The sequence below is a fragment of the Spermophilus citellus genome (genome assembly GCF_964194105.1).
Source record: "Spermophilus citellus genome assembly, chromosome: 2".
NCBI lineage: Eukaryota > Metazoa > Chordata > Mammalia > Rodentia > Sciuridae > Spermophilus > Spermophilus citellus.
Window position 1 is genome coordinate 158,546,709 of NC_138183.1, and position 21,574 is coordinate 158,568,282.

Consider the following 21,574-nt stretch of genomic DNA (forward strand, 5'->3'; position numbering starts at 1 on the left):
AGACGATATGATTCTATACCTAACAGACCCAAAAGGGTCTACAAAGAAACTATTAGAGTTAATAAATGAATTCAGCAAAGTGGCGGGATATAAAATTAACACGCATAAATCAAATGCATTCCTGTATATCAGTGACAAATCCTCTGAAACGGAAATGAGGACAACTACTCCATTCACAATATCCCCCCAAAAAATAAAATACCTGGGAATCAACCTAACAAAAGAGGTGAAAGACCTATACAATGAAAACTACAGAACCCTAAAAAGAGACATAGAAGAAGACCTCAGAAGATGGAAAAATATACCCTGCCCATGGATAGGCAGAACTAACATCATCAAAATGGCGATAATACCAAAAGTTCTCTATAAGTTCAATGCTATCCCAATCAAAATCCCAACAGCATTTCTTGTAGAAATAGATAAAACAATCAGGAAATTCATATGGAATAATAAAAGACCCAGAATAGCAAAAACAATGCTAAGCAGGAAGTGTGAATCAGGCGGTATAGCGATACCAGACTTCAAACTATACTACAGAGCAATAGTAACAAAAACAGCATGGTACTGGTACCAAAACAGGCGAGTGGACCAATGGTACAGAATAGAAGACACAGTAACCAATCCGCAAAACTACAACTATCTTATATTTGATAAAGGGGCTAAAAGCATGCAATGGAGGAAGGATAGCATCTTCAACAAATGGTGCTGGGAAAACTGGAAATCCATTTGCATCAAAATGAAACTGAATCCCTTTCTCTCGCCATGCACAAAAGTTAACTCAAAATGGATCAAGGAGCTCGATATTAAATCAGAGACACGGCGTCTGATAGAAGAAAAAGTCGGCTATGATCTACATACTGTGGGGTCAGGCCCCAAATTCCTCAATAGGACACCCATAGCGCAAGAGTTAACAACCAGAATCAACAAATGGGACTTACTCAAACTAAAAAGTTTTCTCTCAACAAAAGAAACAATAAGAGAGATAAACAGGGAGCCTACATCCTGGGAACAAATCTTTACCCCACACACTTCAGATAGAGCCCTAATATCCAGAGTATACAAAGAACTCAAAAAATTAGATAATAAGATAACAAAAAACCCAATCAACAAATGGGCCAAGGACCTGAACAGACACTTCTCAGAGGAGGACATACAATCAATCAACAAGTACATGAAAAAATGCTCAACATCGCTAGCAGTCAGAGAAATGCAAATCAAAACCACCCTAAGATACCATCTCACTCCAGTAAGATTGGCAGCCATTAAGAAGTCCAACAACAACAAGTGCTGGCGAGGATGCGGGGAAATGGGTACACTTGTTCATTGTTGGTGGGACTGCAAAATGGTGCAGCCAATTTGGAAAGCAGTATGGAGATTCCTTGGAAAGCTGGGAATGGAACCACCATTTGACCCAGCTATTCCCCTACTCGGTCTATTTCCTAAAGACCTAACAAGAGCATGCTACAGAGACACTGCTATATCGATGTTCATAGCAGCACAATTCACGATAGCAAGATTGTGGAACCAACCTAGAAGCCCTTCAATAGATGAATGGATTAAAAAAATGTGGCATTTATACACAATGGAGTATTACTCTGCAATAAGAAATGACAAAATCATAGAATTTGGAGGGAAATGGATGGCATTAGAGCAGATTATGCTAAGTGAAGCTAGCCAATCCTTAAAAAACAAATGTCAAATGTCTGCTTTGATATAAGGGGAGTAACCAAGGACAGGGTAGAGACGAAGAGCTGGAGAAGAAGAATAACATTAAACAGGGATGATAGGCGGGAGGGAAAGTGAGAGTTAAGGGAAATTGCATGGAATTGGAAGGTGAGCCTCAGGGTTATACACAATTACATATAAGAGGAAAGGAGGAGTAGGAGGAAAATTATAGAAGTGGAAGAAACGATTTATAGTAGAGGGGATGGAGAGAGAGAAGGGGAGGGGAGGGGAGAGGAGGGGTGAGGGGACAGTGGAGAATGGGATAGACAGCAGAATACATCAGTCACTAGAAAGGCAATTTGTAAATCAATGGAAATGTAACTGATGTGACACAGCAATCTGTATACGGGGTAAAAATGGGAGTTCATAACACACTCGAATCAATCCGTGAAATATGGTATATTAAGAACTATGTAATGTTTTGAACAACCAACAATAAAATAAAAAAAAAAGTTAAAAAAAAATAGAATGAAATTATGTCATTTGCTGGTAAATGGATGGAACAGGAGTCTACCATGTTAAGCCAATCCCCCCCCCAAAAAAATGGCCAAATGATCTCTGATATACAGATGCTAACACACAATAAGGGGGTGGAAGGGAAGAATAGAAGTTCACTGGATTAGACAAAGGGAAATGAAGGGAAGGGAGGGAGGTTGGGAATAGCAAAGAAAGTAAAATGAATTCAACATAACTTTCCTATGTTCGTATATGAATGAATACATAACAAGTATAATTCCATATCATATACAACTACAAGAATGGGAAGTCATACTCCATGTTATGTATATCATAATACATTCTACTGTCACATAAAACTAAAAGGAACAAATAAAAAGAAAAAAAGATTTCTTCCATTTCTTCTCAAAATTTGAAATTTAAAGAGTAAATTTTTCTACAAATTTAGTTTTAGGTCCCTTATCAATAGTGATTATGATCTCCCCATATATTCCAATTCATGCATTAATAGGTAATGACTTTCCTTTGCAACATATTCCTATTATCTCTCACACAGTTTCTCCTTTTTTAGAATATGCTTCAGGATACCATAACTTTAACTTACAAACCTCAGAATTGAGACTAAATTATCAAACAGAGCCAGATCTCACTTTCTTTCCATTTTGATAATAAGTACCATGTCTGAACACAGGCTGCTTCAGTAACTTCTTAAGCTTAAAGACTTGGCTATCCTCCTAAAGTCAGACCTTTACCAATTTATCTGTATTGAGAGTTTATGAGTATATAGCTGACACTGAAACTTAAAATCATTTTTTAAAAATTCCCAAAAGATGAAAAATTAGACCACACACATTGAAAACAAAGTTTAATTTTAAAACAATCTAATTTAAACCAAAATCCATGACTTTTTCTTTTCTAGCTTTCTTCTTTTAGTTCTGGTAAGAGAGATATACTGAGTCCAGATTTAGATTATAGCTGAGATTAATTTTTAACTCAAAACAACTTTTTATTATATGGGAACTTTTTATTTTTCTTTCAAGGGAACAACAGAGCCATAAGCATTAGTAAAGAATTATCTTTGAAATTTCTTGTTTGAACCAAATTTGGCTCATACTAATTTGGTCCCTTGTGATAAACTTGTTCTTTTTGCATAATCTTCAACCTGAAATTACTAAATACTGTGAAAAATCAGAATAATATGTTGAATTATTTTCATAATAATACAGCAAGGTGAATGTTTGAGGAATATATAGAGTATCACTTATGCACCATATAATAAATGAACATTCAGAAACAGATTCAACACTGACATTAAAGCAAATTTCAGGGGATAGTTGCACATACTACATATACAAGGAAGCACTGGTCAGGTTTATTTTAAGTAGTTATTATAAATAATTCCAAACATTTATTAAAATGTATCAATTCAATAGAAAATCTGGAACTGTGATAAAGTTCCCAATTCATTTTTATTGTCCTGGATAGCATGTCCTCCTCCTCTCCAAGAGAAAGGCAAAATAATAAAGTTGAAAAAAGTATTTAGACTGATAAGGTAGCCATAATTAATTTTTTCTCTCAAATAGGATTTTCAGGGCTATCTTATTTTACATGAGACAATGCTAGGGTAGGAAAAAACCTCATATGCCTATATTAACTATTTTCACTTTATCCAAACAAATTACCATTTTGTTTTGGACATCATTTATATTTGTTTTTTCAGACAGGGACTGAAAAATTGTCCAGGTTGGCCCCAAACTACTGAACTCAAAAGATCCTCTAGCGGAGCCAGGGAAGAGTCCCTGGGTTATTAACGTCGGAACTTAGTGCCTGCCAGTTTGAGTGGGTGTGTGTGGGAGGGCATGCCTGCGTGGGTGTGCACAGGTGCTAAGCAGCTGTAGTTGCCCCATATTCTGACTTAAAAAAGCAGTTTGACTTTGTAGACTTACTTATGTCATTGTAATGATTTCACTCTTAACTGTGACATTTTTATCAAATGTGTGAATAAATACATAAAGACTGGTACAAGGATTGGGGATGTGGCTCAAGCAGTAACGCAATCGCCTGGCATACATAAAGATTGAAAAATACATATTAAAAAAATTCTCTCTCTCTTCAAAAAAAAAAAAAAAAGATCCTCTAGCCTCCTGAGTAGCTGGGACAACAAGGGTAGCAACGGTGCCTGGCTTGGGCTTCCTTTTTTAGCATTCTAAACAATTCACCAGTGTATCCCTTCTCTTTTCAGACAGGACTTGCTGATAAATGGAGTTTGGCACATATCCAACTTTAGTAACCATATTTTACATATGTACACTTATCCCGCATATATTCCATAATTATTTCATAGTTTTCCAGTTGTTTGAAAAATAAATCCTGATAAACTAAGTTCATTTGTAATCAACTCTCAGTTAATCTTAGAAAATTCTACCTCCACAACTTCTTTTTTTTTCTTTTTTTTGGTGGTGTTGGGGATTGAACCCATGGCTTTGTGCATAAGAGGCAAGCACTCTACCAACTGAGCTATATCCCCAGCCCCTCCACAACTTCTTAATTGTATTAAATTTTATAAGCATGTTCTTTTATTTGGAAGTAACTATAGAATTCTACTTTAAGAATTACACATTTAAGTTGTTTAAATAAATACCCACATAAGTTCTCATTTATACCAAGAAATGGTTTATATTTATATCATAAGAGGGGGAAAATCATTTCATTTAGAGATTCATAGAAAAATAAAGACCAACCAGTGAAGAAGTGTAAAAAAATGTGGACTCTTAAAGTTTCAGCTATTTTCCCTGAAATTCTATACCCTTCCCATGAATGATAAACCAAAACCAAGTTCATATAATAGAAAATTTTGAACCAGTGTTAAATTCTAAAATAAAGCTTGATTCAGTTCAGATCTTTCTCTTGAGAAGTAATTTTCCTGACTTCTCTTTCCCTCACATCTAAGCAATTTTAGGCAAATTTAAAACTGTAAGGTTTTACCCAGGTTACTTGTCTCTAGGGAACTAGGTTTCTGCCTATTCTATATCTCCTATGGAAATACTTATCCTCAGGCTAGGCCACATGTCCCATGACTAAAAGTACACAGATTAAAATCTGGTGTTTAGTTACCAATTGCATACAATATTTGGGTATAACTGGCATTTAAAAAAAATTTTCAGTAATTCCCATTACAAATAATTTATCTAGATAGACTCAAAAATTAACTGGTTAACTTTAAAACATCCACCTGTTTAATAACATAAATATCTCAATAAGAATGAACCAATGTGACCAGGGAGAATACAGAAATTCTTGGGTTAATTATAATAACATGGTGATAGGTTTCTCAAGGTATTTTCTAAACTCAGCAAGCCACTGGGCTCCAACTGCTCCATCCACAACTCGATGATCACAACTGAGTGTAACAGACATCATGCTAGCCACATCAAATCTAGAAAGAGTAAAAATATTATTAGTTACTCTGAAAGCAATAAACAGATTTTAGCCAGCAATCACCCACATGCTGATTCCTACCCTATAATCCAACCCAAGTAATATTATTATTTTCCACCTACTCTTCATGTCCTGTATATCTAAATATTTTTTTTAGTTGTTGATAGACCTTTATTTTATTTACTTATATGCGGTTCTGAGAATCAAACCTAGTGCCTCACACGTGCTACTGCTGAACCACAGTCCCAGCCCCTCTATATCTTTTTTTTAAATTTTTTATTTATTCTGATTTTTTATACATGACAGTAGAATGCATTTTGATTCGTAGAACACAAAAGGTCATGTTCTCTATATCTTTAGTTCAAATTAAAAGCTTGAAGAAAAAGACCAGACAGACACCTGGGAACATGGGTTGGCAAATTATACCACATGTGCCATTATCCTGTCCTCTGCCTGGTTTTAGAGAGATTTTTTTTTAAATTTTAATCCTTTCATATATTATTTATGCCTGCTTTCATACTACAATGGTAGGGTTTTGCAATAGAGTCCACATGCTCAGAAATATTTATTATCTGACCCTTGTAAGTGTGCTAAACTCTCACCTAGAATAAATCTCAAATAAGATCCCATCAATAGGATCTCATTTTATTTTTCTTATTTTTTAATTTAATTTCACTTTTTGGGGTACTGGGGATTGAACTCAGGGGAACCTGACCACTGAGCCACATCCCCATCCCTAATTTGTATTTTATTTAGAGACAGGATCTCACTGAGTTGCTTATCGCCCAGCTTTTGCTGAGGCTGGATTTGAACTCCTGATCCTCCTGCCTCAGCCTCCTAAACCAAGCCACTGGGATTATAGGCATGCACTACTGAGCCCAGCAGGATCCCATTTTAAATAGGATTACTGCATTTAGTAAAATAAAAGTTTCTGCTATAAGGAATTTCATCCTATATTTGCATCTGACTTTACTAAAGCTCCAGTACACCATGCCATAAGTACCTATAAAACCAAACTCAGAAACAGATGCATAATGTAATGAAAGTTAGATTATAATTCCTTCTCCAATTTGGCACTTACCCTTTTTCATTGTCTGCTGGAACCAGCTTATCCTCTGAAGCACCAATTGCCAAAATACACGCCTGAGGTGGGTTAATAATAGCAGAGAAATTCTTAATTCCAAACATACCTAAATTGGAGATTGTAAAAGTGCCACCCTAAAGGAAAAAAGATTAAAAACAGATCATATTAATTGCTTGCCAGTGTAAACTAGAAAAAATTACAAATATTCTGTGAAAGGTCTTACGACAATTTTGTATTGGCTTCTGCACACTAGTTGGAAAATGTCTTATTTTCAGCATTTGACATGTGACTCAATTTTCCTTTATTTTTAGGACCTAGTATCAGTTAAAACTATGTGGCAGAATCAAACAGTGGAAAATAAAATAAGCATTAAAGGTCAGTATGTACTATCTCACCTGGAACTCTTGCGGCTGTAGTTTACCCTCTCTTGCTTTAGCTGCTAAAGAAACAACATCATTAGCAATGGTTTCCAGTCCTTTTATATGTGCATTAAACACAATAGGTGTGATGAGTCCTGCAGGAGTGCTAACAGCAACACTGACATCGACAACATGATTTCTGTTTAAAAAGAAAAAAGAAATGAAAAATAATCAATACTGATTTTTTTTAAGAGCCTATGGACTGGGTATGTAGCTCAGTGACAGGGCACTTGTCTAGTATGCAAGGCCTTGTGTATAATCCTCAATACTACAAAAAAATTTAAAAATTTTCAAACAGCACCAAGTTAAGGAGGAATATGAATATTTAGAAATTTTTAGAGCCAGTTTGTGTTTCAGTTCGAGGTGTCTGTTCTAATCTATACATTTTGCTGTGCCCTCTCCTTGACTTACACTTTTTAAAAATGATTATGAGAAAAAAAGAAAAATTTGTCAGTAGATTGGAGTCACACCACTCTAACTTCCTCCACCATTCTTGACCAAAAACATGGGTATAGCTAGCAAAAAACAAAAAACACAACATTCAGTAAGAATTAACTATCTGAACTCCAAGACTAAATGGAGGTGCACAGGCTGGAGCTGAGTCTCTGTAGGCAGCAATTGAACAGATGAAAAAAAGAGTGAAAGAACAGAACTGCATTAGAAGGGAAAAAGGAGTACTTAGGACATAGAGGTGGTGCTCAGAACTTAAAATTAGGTTTCCAAATTTTTCCAGAAGCACCTATGCATCTAGGTTTCATCTCAGATTTATTTTTTGCAGTGCTGGGACTCAAACCCAGGAAGAGTTACATCCTCAGCTGTCGTTTTAGAATATTTTTTAATACCAAAAATAAAATACTCAAATTACGGGGCTGGGGATATGGCTCAAGCGGTAGCGTGCTTGCCTGGCATGCGTGCGGCCCGGGTTCGATCCTCAGCACCACATACCAACAAAGATGTGTCTGCCAAGAACTAGAAAATAAATATTAAAAAAAAAAATACTCAAATTACAAAAATAATTAAGAAACAAAACTAATTCCTATCATTTTGAAGTGGAGATAAGCAAAATAATATTTTAAGACAGATGCAGTGGGCTGAGGCTGTTACTCTGTGGTAGAGTACTTGCCTAGTGTATGTGAGGCACTGGGTTCAGTCTCAGCACCACATGAAAATAAACAAATAAAATAAAGGCATTCTATCCATTTACAACTACAAAAAAAAATTTTAAAAAGATAGATGCAATAACTACAATGTGATATGAAAATAATTTTATTTGTTACTAACCACAAATACTATGACATTTCTTTATATGTTCTCTACATTTATGAAAGGAAGAGATACTAAATGTCCATAGAGGTTTAAAAAAAAAGGTGACTTTTTTCCCCCATCCAAGTTCTGAATAGTACCTAAAGTCTCTATGGGGTCTTTAAGGGATCCTGCCCAAGTGTTCTTCGATTGAGAAAAAGTCAAAATTCCACATAAAGGCATGGCTCTGCTCTAAAGAAAGAACTCCAGTCATTTCAGCCTTTCCTAGGGATAAGTTCTAGAAGATTGTAGGTACCAAGTCCCCCAATTTGCCCAAGCTGGCTAGAGCCAGCCTTTTGTTACATGCAAACACAGAGACCTCTACCAGTAATACTGTGGTCCTTATCAGTTACCATAACTGGGCTTTATTAATCTAATATTTCAAAATAGCTAGTAAAGCCAGGTATAGTGGTACATGTCTGTAATCCCATCTACCCAGTAGTCTGAGGTCAGCCAGGGTAACTTAACAAAACCCTGTCTCAGCTGATATAGCTCAGTTGATACAGTGCGTTATCTCGCATGTACAAGGCCCTGGGTTCCATCCCCAGGACCACAAAAAAAAAAAAAAAAAAAAAAGGCACCCCAAGTTTCAATCCCCAGTACTGACACACTCCTTTCCCCAGAAAAAAAAAGTAAAAAAGCTAGTAGAGAAAATTCTGAATTGTTCACAACCCCCCCAAAAAAGATAAATGTCTAAGGTGACAGATATGCCATTTAACCTGATCTGATCATTATACATTGTATACATACACTAATATGTCACACTCAACCCTATAGATACATATAACTATGTGCCAATTAAAAATATTTGAAGTTATTGTCATTACAATGTTACTTGCTTAATAACCTTCTCCCTGAAATAGGGATGGTATTTCCTAACTTGTTTATCACTGAATCCAGCAAACAGTACATATTCAATAAGTATTTGTTGAAAGGCTGTATAACAAATAAATGAAGGGTGTTTGGTGAGAATTACTAAACAATTCAACTAAAAAAGAACAAATAATTAAAAAATTTAAAAAGTAAACAATTCATAGAATTTGCCCTGCAACCTTGATCCTTTCTTTATATGTTATTTTCTTTATGTAGTCTTAAAAGTAAATGGCACTCACTTAATATCAATTTGAATGGCTATTTAAAACACATATACAATAACAAGTGTTAGCAAGGATGTGGAGAAACTGGAACTCTCATCCACTGTGAGTGGGAAGGTAAAATGGTGCAACCACTTTGAGAAGTAGTGTAGAAATTTCTTTAAAAATTAAATGTTTATCCAATGAATGACTCAGTGATTCTATTCCTAAGAATGTACTCCAAAGAAATGAAAACATTTCTACACAAAATATTGTATGCAAATGTTCATTATTCATAATAGCAAAAAAGGGAAACCAAACGTCCATCAACTGATGAATGCAAAAACAAAACATGGTACACCCATACAGAAACAAATGAATACTATTTAGCAATAGAAAACAATAAACTTCTGATGCATGTCCATGGGGAATCTTGGAAACATTGTTAAGTGAAAGAAACCAGATGCAAAAGAAGGCACATTTTATGATTCCACTTCTATAAGTATAGAAAAGATAAACATATAGAGTCAGCAGAACATATTGCTGAGAAGACTGAGGATAGGAGCAGTAATTCAAATTCAAATGGACAAGAGTGATCTTTGTGGAAGTAATGGAAATTTCTAAAATGAGAACATGGCAGACTGCACAATTCTGTAAATTTACAGAAATCAAGGAATGTTGAGCTGTGGGATTTTATGGTATGTAAACTACTGTAAATTAAAGCTGTTTTAAAAATTGCCTATATGATGGGCAGAAGGGCAGAATATAAGAAACTATACTTGCCTTCAGAATACTTAAAATTAAAAAACCAAAACCAGTGCTTAACAGATGTTTGTTGCATGAATGCAAGTACCAAATGAGAAATACATACACTATTCAGAAGGATATTCAGAGAGCATAATTTTCCGTAGGTACTCACAAAAGGAGAACTTGAACTAGGCTTTAAAAAGACAGGTATGCTTTAAACAGGATAGAAAAGTATAATGTTGCCGTTCAAGACTAGGTTTTAGTCTTGGTTCAGAGAATTGGGGGTGCTATAGTTTGAATCTGAAATGTCTCACAAAGACCCATGTGTTAAAGGCTTGGTCCCAGCCATTGGTGCTGTTGGGAGGAGGTGGAACCTTTAAGAGGTAGAGCCCAGTAGAAGGAAGTTAGGTCACTGGAGTGTGCCCCTGAAGGAGATATTAGGATGAGCACCTCCAGGTCTTTTTCTTTGCTTCCCAGCAGTTATGAAATGAATAAGCTGCTTCTACCATATCAGGCCCGAAGGACCATGGACTGAAACCTATAAAACCATGAGCCAAAATAAACCTTTCCTAGAAGTTGTTTATCTCAAATATTTTGTCACAGTGACAGAAAGCTCACTAATATAGCTGGGATTCAAATCTTGGCTGGTTTACCTTTCTCTAGATATGTAGCAGATTACTTCTTTGTGCCTCAATTTCCTTATATGCAATGGAGGTAAAAATGGTACCTACTTTACAATATACTCATGAGAATTAAATAATGAATATAAATTCTCTAAGCACTCATTAAGTGTTAGCAATCAATCTAAAATCAAAGAAAGGAAAAGCCCAAATAACATTCTGAGAAGAGGAAAGTTAATGGCATATAGAGCAACAGTAGCTAACTCAAACTGGCACAAGAAGGTTTTACAGAGAATCAGAAAGCAAGCCTTGACTGAATTATGGATGGCTATGAATGCCAGAAATTACAAACTACTTCTGCTCAGGCCCCAGAAAGCTATCCATGAGTTGATGGTATGAACAGTACTGAAAACAGGAAGACAGACTTAAAGTCTGTTGACTGGTAGTCCTCCAAAAGATATATCTATATCCTAATTTCCAGATTCATCAATGCAGACTTAGTTGGAAAAACACCTTTGAAGGTATATTTAACTTCCTGAGATAAGATCATCCTCAATTATCTGGATGTCTCTAAATACAAGCAAGAGTCTGTTTAAGAAAAGAGAAAACAAAGAAAAAGACCATGTAAAAATGAATGAAAAGAGAATACAAAGAAAAAGACCATGTAAAGATGAAAGTAGAAATTGAACTTATGCAACCACAAACCAAGAAATGCCTATAACTTTTGGAACTGGAAAAAGCAAGAAAAGATACTCCCATAGAATCTTTGGAGGGAGCAAAATCTTGTAAATACCCTGAATTTGGATTCCTGGCCTCCAGAACTATGAGAGAGTAGATTTATGTTTGTTTGTTTTTTATTTGTTTTTGCTGGTGCTGGAGATCAAATCCAGAGTCTTGTGCATACCAGGCAAGGATTCTACCATTGTGCTAAACTCCAAGTCCTAAATTTCAATTCCAAGCCATCACTTTCGTGGTAATTTATAACAACAACACTATAAGACTAATATGCTTATAAGGAATATTAAACTTGTAGATGTTTTCCAAGAGGGGAGTGACCAAGGAAAAAGTTAGAACCAACAAACCATCCAGTATGGGGAGATTGAGAAAAAATTCATGATGAGAACACAGAATATTATTTCCCCCTCCTTAAGTCGTCATTAAAACCAGTGAGTATAGTATTTATGGTAAGCTACATATTTTAATTAAACCCAAATATTTTACAGAAGAGAAGACCATAAAAAATTAAAATATTTAACATAAATATTACATTAATGTTATATTTACATATAGCATTTTATATATTCAATGTTAATATTTTAGAAATTTCTATCATGTGGAGGTGATTGGAGAGTGATATTCCCGGTGAGAGCATGGAAGTTTTAGATTACTCCATACCTTGCCCTACATCTCTTCATCCAGTATTCATCTATGTATTTTGTAATATTCTTTCTATAAGCCAGTAAACATAGGTAAGTGTATCCCTACATTCTATGAGCTGTCCTAGCCAATTATCAAACCCAATAATGAATATAAGTCACAGGAAGCTCAGTTTGTAGTCAGTAGCTCAGCAGCAAAGGTAGACAGATTTGAGACTGGCATCTGAGGTGAGAGTAGTGTCAGTGGGACTGAGTCCCCAGTCTGTGGGATCTGACTCTAACCCCAGGTAGAGGGTCAGAATTGAATTGAATTGAAGGACACCTACACACTCCAGAACTGACTGCTTGGTTGATGTGTGGGGAACCAACACCCCGCAACACACACACACACATACATCTAGTCACAGATGTGGTGCTATAAGTGTGTGAGAGCACAGCAGAAAGGAAAAGAGTTTCGCTTTTTGTTTTGTTTTTTTCCTTTTCATAATAATAATAATTATAAGAAGAAGAAAGCATCTATCTCATATTAGAAAAGGGCTACCTTAGGAGTCAGAATCCTGGTTCCAATCATAGTTATAACACTTACTAACATATTAACACAGGGCAATTTACTTAATCCACTGAGCCTCAGTTACCTCATCTAGAAAATGGAGGGAAAGCACTTACTCATAAAATGGCCATTAAGAATTAAATATGAAATCGTTATGTGAAATATACTTGAGTACCACGGTGACAATAACAAACACTATTTTCAACTGTATACTGATTTCCCTTTTCTGAGCTCATACAAGGAATTTACAGCCTTTACTAGCTAAATTAGTACTATCTCATAAATTGCTTTGTGTAGTTTTAAAATTGTTTCACCTACGAATGTCATATCCCCCTATAACTCTTACTTATACATTAGATAGCATAAGAAAACTGCTGGGCTAGGGTGTGGCTCAGTGGTAGTGCACTTGGCTGGTATGTGTGAGGGGTTCAATCCTCAGCACCACATAAAAATAAAAAATAATTTAAAAAAAAGGTATTGTGTCCATCTACAACAAAAAGAAAGAAAGAAAGAAAACTGCTGATAGATATAAACCTCTAGTTATACTTACTGTCTTATAACTGTGTCCATCCAAGAAGAATTTGCTTCAGGAACTTTTAAACAAGCCAGAGCTGATGCTTTTATGATGAAGTCATTGACAGAAATTTTGCTTTTTCCTTCTAACATCTGTAAAGACAAGAAACTATGATCGTTTTCTTAAGTTCTCTCCCCAACGTCTGAGATTGTACACCTAATGTTGAGAAAGGAACTAGGGGGATGAAAATATACAAGTGATCCAAAGTGGGAAGGATGAAATGAAACCAAAAGTTGGTTCTTCCATCTTGTTTAATGTAGGCCTTAATAGCTATTCATTTCCTGTTAAGTACTGCTTTAGATGCATCCCATAAATTTTGATATGTCTTAATTTTCACTCATCTCAACAAGATCAAAATTGATCCTTTGAAAAGATCAATCAAAAGACAACCACAATGACAAATGTTTGGCTGACAGAAAAAGAGAAGACTCAAATTCTTAAAATCAGGAATGAAACAGGAGATGCTACTATCTACCTTATATAAATAAAGGATTATAAGAAATACTATGAATAACCATATTCGAACAAATTAGATAACTCTGATTGAGCCAGGTGTGGTGGTACAGGCCTATAATCCCAGCTACTGGGGAGGGTGAGGCAGGAAGACTGCAAATTTGAGGTCAGCCTAGGCAATTTATCAAGACCCTGTCTCAAATTTAAAAAGAAATAGCTGGGGAAGTAAGTAGCTCAATGGCAGAGCACCCCTGGATTCAATTCCTAGTACAATAAAAAAACAAATAAATCCTTAGATTAATGTATAGATTTAATCCTTAGATTAAAAAAAATAAATATTTAAATTAATGTATAGCTGTTAAGGCCTACATTAAACAAGATGGAAGAACCAACTTCTGGTTTCATTTCATCCTTCCCACCTTGGATCGCTTGTATATTTTCATCCCCCTAGTCCCTTTCTCAACATTAAATGGATAATGTTTAGCACAGTTGCAGGAACAAGGACCAATACATAAAGCTCAGTTTTATTTTTGTTTGTGTGGTAGCAATATACAATCTGAAAATGAAATTTAGAAAACAATTCCATTTATATAAGCACCAAAAAGAATAAAGTATCTAGGAATAAATTCAACAAAAAATATGTAAAACTTCTCTAAAATTTACTTAAATGACTGAAGAAATTAAAAGAATACCTAAATAAATGCCAGAACATCACATAATCATGGATGGGAAGACAATATTGTTAAAATGGCAACAACACCCAAATTGATCTACAAATTTAATGCAATCCTTACCAAAATCTCAACTGGCTTTGTTGCAGAAATTTATAAGCTAATCTAAAATTCATTCATAATGGCAAGATATCCAGAAAAAACAATCTTGACAAAGAACAAAGAACAAAGATGACTTAACTTCATCATTTAAAACTTACTGCAGACCAGCATAGTAGTGTATACCTATAATCCCAGCAACTCAGGAGGATGAGTCAGGAGGATCAAAAGTTCAAGGCTAGCCTCAGCAACTTAGTGAAGCCCTAAGCAAATTAAAAAGGGCTGGGGACGTAGCTCAGTGGTAGCAACCCTGGGTTCAATCCCCACTATGTGCGTACATATGTGCATATGTATGTATGAATCTACCTCTCTACCCATAAAACTTACTACAAAGTTACAGTAATCAGGATTGTGATATTGGCTAGAGGGTACACACACAGATCAATGGAATAGACTTAAGAATCTTGAAACAAACTCTCACATGTATGGTCAATTGAATTTGACAAGGATGCCAAGACAATTCAATAGAGAAAGAATTATCTTTTCAAACAAATGTTGCTGGGACAACTGAATGTAAACATGCAAAAGAATGAAGTTGACTCCTACTTATATTTGTGCAGAAATACACAATAAAACTATAAAACTCTTACAAGGAAACAGGTATGAATCTTCATAACCTTAGACAACGACTTTTTAATAGTAGTCTACTTTATGCTTTGAATATAAACTTTGCTCTCAGCCACTGCAACTTATTTTTAAAATGGATATGTATAATGGTTAATTTGAATTGTCAACTTGATTGGATTAAGAGATAGTGAAGATTAAGAGGCTTTGGGTGTGTCAGTGAGGGTAGGTCTAGGAATGACTAACATGTGAGATAGCCAACTGAAAGAGACCCTCCCTAAGCTTGGGCAGCACTATCCAAATAGGATGATTTCTTGAATGGAATAAAAGTTGAAGAACAAGGAAGCAAGGAGCTCAATTCTTATTGAGATGCAACTCCATTCTTGAATTGGTTCTTGATTGCTACAGTGATCATCTGAGGATATCAAACTCTCGCTTCTTCACTCTTCCAAGCAGACTGCCAGATATTCTCCAGAAGCCTTCAGTCTTGGACTAGGGTAGCACTGTTGATCTCTCTTGTCCTGGGGCTTCAGTCTCTTGGAATGCACACCTACTGGTTTTTCCAGCTCTCCAGCCAGCAACTATGGACTATCTAGCTTTTGGTCACATAAGCCAACCTAATAAGTCCCCTTTTTTATAATTATACTTCCTGTTAATTCTGTTCCTCTAGAGAACCCAGACTAATACAACACATTTCTTTCTTTTTCTCTCTCCCTGCTCCTCCCTAATCTTTCCCATTCCCTAACCTCAGGGGAAACAGAATTACCTTTCTTCCCTTCTTAGGCAGATTTATCTCTCCTTAAGTCCATACACCCACCATAGAAAAGACTATCCAGACTTTGGGGATAGTACCAGAAGATCTCAGAAATGACTATCTTCCAAATTAACAAGTGAATTACAACTCCAACAGAGAACACATGGAATGTAGCCTTTGAATCACCTCTTTAAAAAAGCCTCCTGTTCCTGCTGATGGGCAGAATCACAGCCTTTGGGACAGGAGTCCCCAGTGTTTTTCCTTTGCTAGCAAAGCAATAAAATTTCTTATTCATTTTTTCTCAAAACTGTGTTCTTGTTATTGGATTAGCATTAAGGACAAGAACCGAGCTTTTAGCAGATAAAATGCCAAAAGGGGGGAAAAATTGGATAAATAGACATACTAAAAGTTCACACTTCAAAGGATCCCATCATTAAGACAGCAAGACTAAAAGCTAAAAAATGGAAAAACAACAACAACAACAAAAAAAAACTTTAGCAACCATTTATCTACAGTAAGGGATCTGCAGAGTAAATGAAGAAATCATATGAATAATAATAAAAAGATAACCCTATTAAAGAAAAAAAGTAAATTAACTGAGTAAACATTTCTACAAAGAAGATTTAAGAATGCCAACTTGTGAAAAGCTGTTGAATCTGATTAGCCTCCAGGGAAATGCAAATTAAAACCACAATGAACACTTGACACTTACCAGGATGACTCAAAAAGATAATCAAGTATTATTAGTAATGATATGAAGAAATTAGTACAATCACACATTGTTGATGGTAATATAAAAAGGCAAGTCCACTTCAGAAAACAATCTGGCACTTCCTCAAAAAGTAACCAAAGGGCTGGGAGGGAGTGTTGCTCAATGGAGGAGTACTTGCCTAGCATGTACAAGGCCCTGGGCTCATCCAGCACCACACATAAACACACACACATAAGTTAAACATAGAGTTGTCACATGATCCAGAAATTCCACTCCTAGGCATAAATGTAATAAAACAAATGAAAACTTAGGTCCCCACAAAAATCTGTACATAAAAATTTTATGTCAACATTATTCACAATAGATAAAAAGAGGAAACAATCCATGTCACATTTTGTTGAGTTGTCCATCATCAATTGATGAACAACTCAACAAAATGTGACATATCTCATTATAGTAAAATACTATTCAGCAGTTTAAAAAAATAAAATACTGGGGCTGGGTGGTAGCGCGCTTGCCTGGCATGCGTGCGGCCCGGTTTCGATCCTCAGCACCACATACCAACAAAGATGTTGTGTCCGCCAAGAACTAAAAAATAAATATTAAAAATTCTCTCTCTCCTCTCTCACTCTCTCTTAAAAATAAAAATAAAATAAAATAAAATAAAATACTGATACATGCTACATTGTGGATGAACTCTGAAAACATCTTAAATGAAAGAAGCCATTCAGAAAAAACTATATATCATATGATTCCATTTATAGGAAATATCCATAATAGGGGCTGGGGATGTGGCTCAAGCAGTAGCACGGTAGCCTGGCATGCGTGCAGCCCGGGTTCGATCCTCAGCACCACATACAAACAAAGATGTTGTGTCCGCCGAAAACTAACTAACTAACTAAATATTAAAAAAAAAAAAAGGAAATATCCATAATAGACCAACCTACAGAAACAAAAAGTAGAAGAGTGGATTGGGGATGTAGCTCAATGGCAGAGTACTTGCCTAGCATGTGTGAGGCACTGAGTTTGATTCTAGCACTGCACACAAATAAATAAAATAAAGGTCCATTGACAACTAAAAAATTATTTAAAAAAAAAAGGTAGATGAGTGTTTTTTTTTAGGATTGGAATGATGGGAGGTCTGATGGGGTATAAGATTTCTCTCTCTCTTTTTTTAATTACCTACTAGTGATTAACCTAGGCATTCTACCTCTGAGCTACACCTCTAGCCCTTTTTATTTTAGAGATAGGGTCTAGCTCAACTGCACAGGCTAGCCTCAATCTTGAAATCCTCTGTTTCAGTCTCCCAAGTACCTGGGATTATAGGTATACACAACCACACCTGGTTTAAGGGGTGGAAGAATTCTTTCTGGGGTGAGGAAAATGTTCTAAAACTTACTGTGGTGATGGTTGTACAACTCTGTGAATATAGTAAAACCCACTGAATTGTACACTTTAAATGGGTGAAAATGGGGGCTGGGGTTGTAGCTCAGTGTTGAGTGCTTACCTAGCATGTGTGAAGCACTGGATTCGATCCTCAACACCACATAAAAAAATAAATAAAATAAAGATATCGTGTCCATTTACAATTTAAAAAAATTTTTAATGGATAAATAGTATGGCATTATAATTATAACTGAATTATAACTCAATAAAGCTGTTCAAAAGAATTTGAATAAAATACATCGTACAGGGGCTAGGGTTGTGACTCAGCGGTGGAGTGCTTGCTTGGCACATGGGAGGTGCTGGGTTCGATCCTCAGCACCACATACAATAAATAAATAAAAGTTAAAAAAAAATTGTACATACATTTGCCTAATTTCCAAGTAAATTTGTGAGAAAAGAGCTTTAATACTTTGACAAAAAAGCTTGCCATCATCTTTAACTCCTATAGCCATCTGCAGAGCTCTGGTGCTGTTTCACTCATGCATTCAGCTATGTATCTCACATTTAAGAGTCTATGCTGGGCACTAACAGTGAAGCTCTGGTACGAAACAGTAGGCAAAATGCATAAAAATTCTGTTCTCAGGGAGCTTATGCTCCAAAGAGGATAAATAATAAATATATGAAACATATATTAGATAGTGTCAAGTCTAAGGAGAAAAAGTGGGAAGGAGAATTAAGAGCCTTAGGCACTCCATAATTAGCATGAACTTACTTCAACATCTCTGCCAATAAAAACAATTCCAATTTTGCATGGTTCAACCAAGTTATGTCCTTTGTGAATTCCCCAACTACTCTCATTGGTTTCTCCTTCTCTAAACTCCAATAACACTTAAATCTATATAGATCCTTTACCTGTAATAACCTGTACAATAAAATTTAGCAATTGATGAGTATTACCATAAAGAAACTGATCCATATCCAGCATGGTGGCTCATGCCTGTAATCCCAGCAATTCAGAAGGCTGAGGCAGGAGGATCACAAGTTCAAAGCCAGCCTCAGCAATTTATCGAGGCCCTAAACAACTTAGTAAGACCCTATCACAAAAAATAAAAAGGATGTAGTTCAGTGGTAAACTGCCGCTGGGTTAAATCCCCAGTAGAAAAAAACAAAAAGAGAGAGAGACTGATCAACAAATGAATATTTTTACTTTGACAAAAATCTTGTGGCTATAGCTCAGTGATATAGAACACTTGCCTAAAATATTCATGATGCCCTGGGTTCAGTCCCCAGCATCACCAAAAAGAAGAAGAAGAAAAAAAGCCTTCCATATTTTCACAAGTATTCTAGCCCCCATTAAATTAGGAACTCATATCAATAAAAGACTGTGCCTTATATCATGTTTCCAAAAGTGCCTTATGCTAATCCTAAACACCAAGTAAGTGCATAATACTTAACTACAAACAAAAAGTAAATATAATGTTTCTTTCTTTCCTTTCTTTTTTGATATTAAACCATAGGTTTTATTAATGATAAATGCCTGCATTTGTTTTAAAAAGCTTAGCTCTTACTAAACATAATTTTTAAACAAAAACTAATAAGCAAGAATTTGCCATATAATTACATCCATAAATAAGATTTTTAGCCTAATCCAATATTGAAAGCTAAATAATGAATATAGATCAAAACAATGCTGAAACTGTCTCCTATTACTGAATATAATGTATTTAGAAAGACACAAGCATACTGAACATAGAAAAACAATTTTGTGGATTTAGTCTACAACACTAGCATGAAGAATGACATGCAATTCAGTATTTCTTTAAAAATATTTTTAAATAGAATCACTTGAACAATGGTTTTATTTTGTTTCATTTGATAGGACAATCTGTGTTTCACAAACTGATCCTCCTTTCGTACTAAAGAGCAAACTGTATAAGTTCTCTCTTCTCTTCCCAGAAACTACCTATAGATCACATCACACAATGACAACATGGAATAATTTTTCTGGTTAAGTATCATGGCCAAAAATTATCAGTATTTATTTATTTTATTTTTTTAAAGAGAGAATGAGAGTGAGAGAGAGAATTTTTTTTTTAATATTTATTTTTTAGTTTTCGGCGGACACATCTTTGTTGGTATGTGGTGCTGAGGATGGAACCCTGGCCGCACACATGCCAGATGAGCGAACTACCGCTTGAGCCACATCCCAAGCCCAATTATAAGTATTTAAAAAAATTTTTTTTTAGTTATAGATGGACAAAATACCTTTATCTTATTATTTATTTCTTTTTTTTTCTTTAATATTTATTTTTCAGTTTTTGGCGGGCACAACATCATTGTTTGTATGTGGTGCTGAGGATCGAACCCGGGCCGCACGCATGCCAGGCGAGCGCGCTACCGCTTGAGCCACATCCCCAGCCCTTATTATTTATTTCTATGTGGTGCTGAGGATCAAACCCAGTGCTGCATATGCACCAGGCTAGCGCTCTATCACTAAGCTGCAACCTCAGCTCCCGGTATTTAAAAAAAAAATAAATATCAACTGCAAATCTAGAAAAGTCCTTTTAAAGAATTATGCAAACCCAGCACATATGTATTACAGCTATTATACAAGCTAAGCAGTATGACTTATAAATGTGTATATAACAACACACATGCACTAAAGACCACCTTCTACAAAGTTTAATAGTGTTGCTAAGTTAATAAATCTTTCAGGGCTAGGGATGTGGCTCAAGCGGTAACGCGCTCTCCTGGCATGCGCAGGGCGCTGGGTTCAATTCTCAGCACCGCATAAAAATAAAATAAAGATGTTGTGTCCACTGAAAAATTGAAAAATAAATATTAAAAAATTCTCTCTCTCTTCTCTCTCTTTAAAAAAAATATTAAAAGAAAAAATCTTTCAAAGCAGTGAAGAATTATGTAAACAGAGTTTCCAAGATAATAATTGCTTAAATTGTTCAAAGAACCCTGAGTCAGAACTTTTAATAGCTTCCTAAAATTATATCTATAATGTTTCTTACTTACCAAAAAAAAAAAAAAAAAAAAAAACCCTCAAATATTACATCCCAGTGACTTTGCTAGGCTAAAATATATGTCTGGCAAAGTTGACTTTAAGTGACAAGTTTTAATCAAGGGTTAGAAAATGAAAATTCTCTAGGATATTGACAGCAAGTTAAAATTAAAATGATATTCATTTTTTTTATCACCAATTGGTATACTGTAATAAAATACACAGACAAAAATGTAACTGTTTAGTGGAGAAAAATATTTTATACTTTATAGATTTGGAATTTCTGGAAGTTTTACCTTATTCAGTTCTTTCCGTACCAACAAAACTTCTCCCATATTTACATCAATAGAAAGGTAATAATGAGGTATGGTTTGTTTCGATTGCATTAACCGTTGTGCAATAACCTGAAACCAGAGATTCAAAAATCAATTATCTTGAGTGAGAGGAGATCTTCCCTAATTCAGATCTATTTGCCTCTTCATTCTGCTTACCTCATAATGA

At 35.3% G+C, this 21,574-nt stretch overlaps 1 protein-coding gene across 1 annotated transcript in view; it reads right to left on the minus strand.

Annotated features, from left to right (window-relative positions):
• Positions 1-3,029: 3,029 nt before the first annotated feature.
• The window catches only part of DLAT (dihydrolipoamide S-acetyltransferase), a 37,939-nt gene continuing 19,394 nt past the window's right edge, over positions 3,030-21,574 (minus strand). Inside the window, exons 10-14 of the mRNA XM_081279644.1 lie at positions 21,370-21,477; positions 13,341-13,456; positions 7,099-7,261; positions 6,701-6,837; positions 3,030-5,617 (exon numbers count right to left, since the gene is read on the minus strand). Coding sequence (XP_081135770.1) covers positions 5,488-5,617; positions 6,701-6,837; positions 7,099-7,261; positions 13,341-13,456; positions 21,370-21,477 — 654 coding nt within the window. The 3' untranslated portion in view covers positions 3,030-5,487. The remainder of the gene's footprint in view (positions 5,618-6,700; positions 6,838-7,098; positions 7,262-13,340; positions 13,457-21,369; positions 21,478-21,574) is intronic.